Source organism: Atta cephalotes (assembly GCF_000143395.1).
Source record: "Atta cephalotes unplaced genomic scaffold scaffold00001, whole genome shotgun sequence".
Taxonomy (NCBI): Eukaryota; Metazoa; Arthropoda; class Insecta; order Hymenoptera; family Formicidae; genus Atta; species Atta cephalotes.
This window is the reverse complement of record NW_012130065.1, coordinates 11,787,252-11,792,188: the sequence shown is the minus strand read 5'-3', so window position 1 is coordinate 11,792,188 and position 4,937 is coordinate 11,787,252. Positions and strand designations below refer to the sequence as shown.

The window sequence follows — 4,937 nt, the reverse complement described above, 5'->3', positions numbered from 1 at the left end:
TAACTAATTATAATTAAGTAGTATAACCTAACTTAAGTTACTAATTAAATAAGTAATTATTACTTAAAGTAAATAAGTAATAATAATAATATATTAGTATTGTGTGTGTGTGTGTGTGTGTGTGTGTGTGTGTGTGTGTGTGTGTGTGTGTGTGTGTGTGTGTGTGCGCGTGTGTATATTTAGTAAATATCTAGTTGGTACTATTCAAACAAACAATTTATTCAAATTTAGTATATTTTTTCAGTATATGAATATGATTAGATTGCTAGCTCGACTCACGATTAGAAGTTTGTATCCTAATCCGAATACAGCCTCCATGGCGATAACAATGACATATGGCATATAAGTTAACAGGAACATGACAACTGTGGTAATCGCGGAGAGACTGGCGGAGCTAAACATCGTCGAGATCATGTAGCTGAAATGTAATTAAGATTTACAGTAGTTAACTCCCGGAGTAGGAAATGTAATCTCATGTCCAAATACGTGCAACTGCAACTGGAAGATATTCTTGAAGTAGTTACTTACCAGAAAGTCACTATAGAAAAAATATAATCAAAAAGCAGAACAAGCACTAAGAAAGGATCCGATCGTGGAAGAATTTTCCCAGCCAATAAAATTATAGAGATGCAAATCATTACGATTGACAGCTCCGCGTAAGTCGTGATAAACCAAGCCAGAGTATTTCGCCATGGCTTCAGTCCCATTACGCTCATTACCTGAAAAATTAATTATAACGTGGATAATTATAGTATCAAGATGTCCAAATTTGATAAAAATCATTTTATGATCTATAATTTGTGTCAAATGTTAAAATTCTATTTATTTAATCAAATTTAATAAAATTCATAATTTTTTTTATGATATACGTACAATTTGATTCTTCAAATGTCTTCCTTATTGCATAGCATAAAATTATAAACGACAATAAGTGAAAATTATAAATTCTATTACAATTATAATGAAATTTAACACATTTATATATAGAATTATTTATATATAGAATTTAAAATTATAAATCTATAATTATAAAGTCCTAAATTCTCATATGAATTGTAGACAAAATAGACTTTATACGTTGCATTAACATTATTTTAACAATCGTACCATAGAATTTTGTGATTCTCTTTCCCAAACGATATGTCTGACGGCCGATCCAACGCACATCATTAACGCGAAGAAAAAGCATACTTGCATACCTTGAGACTCGTAAAGCGTCGTTTGGAATCTGTAAGATTTATTTCCCTCTTATTATATTATTTAAACATTTATAGCATCTATTTCCTTCCTTGCATTGATAAATAATCATAATAATTGCTATAGTAAGTATGCGATAATAAGGTAATTTCATAATTTTCAATGGGTTAATCCAAGTCCCCAACAATTACAAAGTTCTTATCTCAAGATGTTGATTACTTACGGTATGTCTTTCCAACACGGATACGGCATCTGTTGCGTGACTGTTTTCCATTCAAGATCGTATCTTCGCGTTTTCACTTTCACTATCGCGCGATCGACAGAGTCTTGAAGTTGAATGAAACCCCGAAGATATCTGAGATGCTCGAGAAAACTACTTTCTGGCCCGGGGAGCCAAAATTGAGTCTTTAGTCGTCTGGTGGACGGCACGTAGTCCACATCCATGCGGATTTTATAGGTAATATTGTCCGGTAATTCGTGGTCTAGAGATCTCTTCGCTAAGTGCGAAGAAGTGTTATCCAGAAAGATCACCCCGGCTAAAAACTCGTTTGTTTCGGTCAAGCGACTAGCTGCTGTTTCTAGTTCCTCTTCTGTAGAAAATCCTATTGTTCTATTCACCTCCACGCATCCCATCATGTTGTTCAGCATGCCAATCATCGAAATCAGTTTTGTCGAATTTTTCAATCGCCATGCAAGCTCGCTGATATTCAACTCGGAAAGATCACCTACACAACAATGTTTTTTAGTTGTGAACACTTGTGTGCATTTTAACGTAATTTTTAAGTTCAACTTTAACTCTCCGGAACGACACCGATATCTGTAACACAGTTACTGATATTCGATCTGTACGACTACTTAATTTTTGTTAATTAAATTAATTTTGAGGAACCAATATGACAACCAATATGATAACTCGTCATAAAAAAAAATTAACATCAAGTATATTTTTATAAGAATAATCCAAACAATCCTGCACTAATCATATGGAAAATTGGATGAAATGAGTCAATTTTCACATAAATATAACTTATAATGTAATCAAAAACATAGATACAAAGCTCAATAATGAATAATTTTTTAATTAGGATATATCAAAGTTTGTGAGAATAAGTTTTACATTTTTTATATGCTAAACTTATAAATCTATTTTGTAAAATGTAAAATTTTTTGGAGTGGAATCTCACTCTAAAGAATAAAATCTCATTCTTAAAGATTGAAGATTCTGTCACTATTTCAAAAAGTGACAGAATTTTCATTCTTTAGAGTGGAATTTTACTCAAAAGAATTTAGAAAAAATTTTTTATACAGTTTCTGAGTTATGATACATTAAATATACTCTGTGTAAGCACAAATTTTATACTTTTACACCAAGCTCATAAACTATTTGGTCCTTATGTTTTATGGTATCTTTTGTTTACCACATTGTAAGTATATTATATGTAAAAACTAACATATCATTTCACTGACTGAGTTTTTCTTATAATTATATGGAGTTCTTTGCTGTTGTAAAAAGAAAATTGAATTGATCGTTTGACATATTTGACAAGAAAATTTATAATTAAATAAATCCAATAGATCCACCGGTCCGAAGAATTAAAATGTCAAAGCTTCAAGATTAAAACATGGACAATACCTTCGAAATTGCCACTACTCATCGACTTGATTGCAACCTTCATGACATCGGAAGACAGTATGTTCTGTAATTCCTTTAAAGTATCGCCCATCTCTGTAAGATTGGCTACAGCCTTGAGAGTCTTCTCAACGCTATTTACCAGCACGCCAAAGTTATCCATCTGCACGAAGGTTTCGTTCGTCAACGCCATGACTTCAGAAATCACGGGGGTATTAGGTGCATACAGAATTTGCCCGCGTAGCAAAGGCTTAACATACGACCAGACGATCTTTCCACCGGGCATAGCAAGTACAGTTTTATACGTTTCTTTGCAAGAGTCTGAAATTTAAAATTTTTTTTACAATAAACCGTATTATTTAATGGTCAGCTTTGCAATTTTCATTTATGTCTCACCTGGCAAGGAATTGAGTTCTCTCTGATCGGACGCGTTGTTACTATCCTTCAAGCTAGTGATAATTTTATAAAGTTGCCCTTGATTTTGGAACAATGTTTTACCACAAAGTAACTTGCTAGATTCCTGCAGAAATTGCGAATCTAAAAAAATTATAAAATTTAATAAAAGAAGTGAAAATTTAATTTCAAAAATAATGCCGATATATTACATTACACGACTTACTTGCTGTCGCTTCGTCAATTTCTTCCTCGTTACTTTCGTCTGTTATCTTTCCAACAGAAAAACTAGCTGATAGCCTGTCTTTGAATAATGGAAATAATTCCGTGGCAACACTAAGATTGTCCAATATAATTTTTCCTTCGCTCTCGGTTAGATTTGCGTTAGTCAATATATTTTTCACGTTAACGTTCATTAGCTAAAACGAAGAAAATCATTTATTTATACTGTATATGTGATATACATTTATATGTGCAAAGAATTTAACAAATTCTTTGTGATATATAAATAAACGCTGTAAAATTACATTTTTGAAAATATATTCAAAATTCAAGTTCTTCATTAACATGATAGTAATATCCTGTGTTTGAGAATCTTCCAATTGGCAGAGCGCAGAACTAACTTCCTCGGCAGTCACAAGATTGTTGTTGAAGTGCAACATATTGCCAAGCTTTTCAGGAGAGCAAATGGTATTTTTCAGACTAATGATACCACGTTGTTGCATGAAAACTGAAATCATATCTATCTTTGCCTCACCTAAAGTGAGAGCGATCTCGTTGGTAATACCAATTTTGTCGATTAAATACGTTCGTACGAAGTCCCAATTGTCGAACATTTCGTTGACAACGTCTGTAATATAAATTGTTAATAATAAAAAAATCACCGCGTAATCTAACGAAGCTTAAATTTAAATTTAATACATTTCATGTCCAGCAGTCCTAGGTTTTTGAAGATCTCCATTGATTCCAATGTCGCGATTATTCTGTGTAAATCGTCGATTATTTCGTGATCGCTAATAAACGGCTCTACATCCTCGAGAAGTTCTTTCATTCTGTAATACATATTTTTAATATGGTATGTATCATATATTATTAAGAATTACAAGAGACAATAATCAAAAGATCTCTCGATATTCAAAAATTCAAAAGAAGAATATACAGGATAAATGGGAGTTAAGCCCAATTACGAAATGTATATCGTTAAATTAAATCATATATATATATATATATATATTCAAAATTTACATAAGCTTTTACGTAATAATCATAATTTTCACTTTATAACAGATCCATATATTTATTATACGCTTCTTGGTTTCTTTTGGCAAATTAAATATACTTTGTATTTATTATTTTTATAACTTAGATTAGGTGATTATATTGTCTTTTTACAGAGTATTTATTTAATTTCTTAATTTATTTTAATCACTTGGCCTTGCAAGCAGTTTGAACAATACTCATTTTTTTTAGAGAATTTATTTTAATTTCCAATTAAAACTCGAGAAATAATTCGAGATAAAAATCAAGACATTAATCACTGATGATGGTTCGAATTGAAGCTAAAACATTTGAAAGTTTATTTAAATTTTGAATATATATATATATATATATATATATATATATATTATATACTTACTACTACTACTCGTCGACTTATTCTACTTATTTCTTACTATATTGTTTTTTAAGTAAGGTAACTTAAATTAATTTTAAGTTT

The 4,937-nt window shown here is 30.9% G+C and overlaps 1 protein-coding gene across 1 annotated transcript in view; it reads right to left on the bottom strand.

Moving 5' to 3' along the window:
• The window catches only part of LOC105627144, a 38,219-nt gene that overhangs the window by 21,316 nt on the left and 11,966 nt on the right, over positions 1–4,937 (bottom strand). The window contains exons 24-32 of the mRNA XM_012208434.1: positions 4,142–4,272; positions 3,748–4,070; positions 3,447–3,639; positions 3,224–3,364; positions 2,831–3,148; positions 1,421–1,922; positions 1,108–1,228; positions 529–719; positions 280–418 (exon numbers count right to left, since the gene is read on the bottom strand). Coding sequence (XP_012063824.1) covers positions 280–418; positions 529–719; positions 1,108–1,228; positions 1,421–1,922; positions 2,831–3,148; positions 3,224–3,364; positions 3,447–3,639; positions 3,748–4,070; positions 4,142–4,272 — 2,059 coding nt within the window. The remainder of the gene's footprint in view (positions 1–279; positions 419–528; positions 720–1,107; positions 1,229–1,420; positions 1,923–2,830; positions 3,149–3,223; positions 3,365–3,446; positions 3,640–3,747; positions 4,071–4,141; positions 4,273–4,937) is intronic.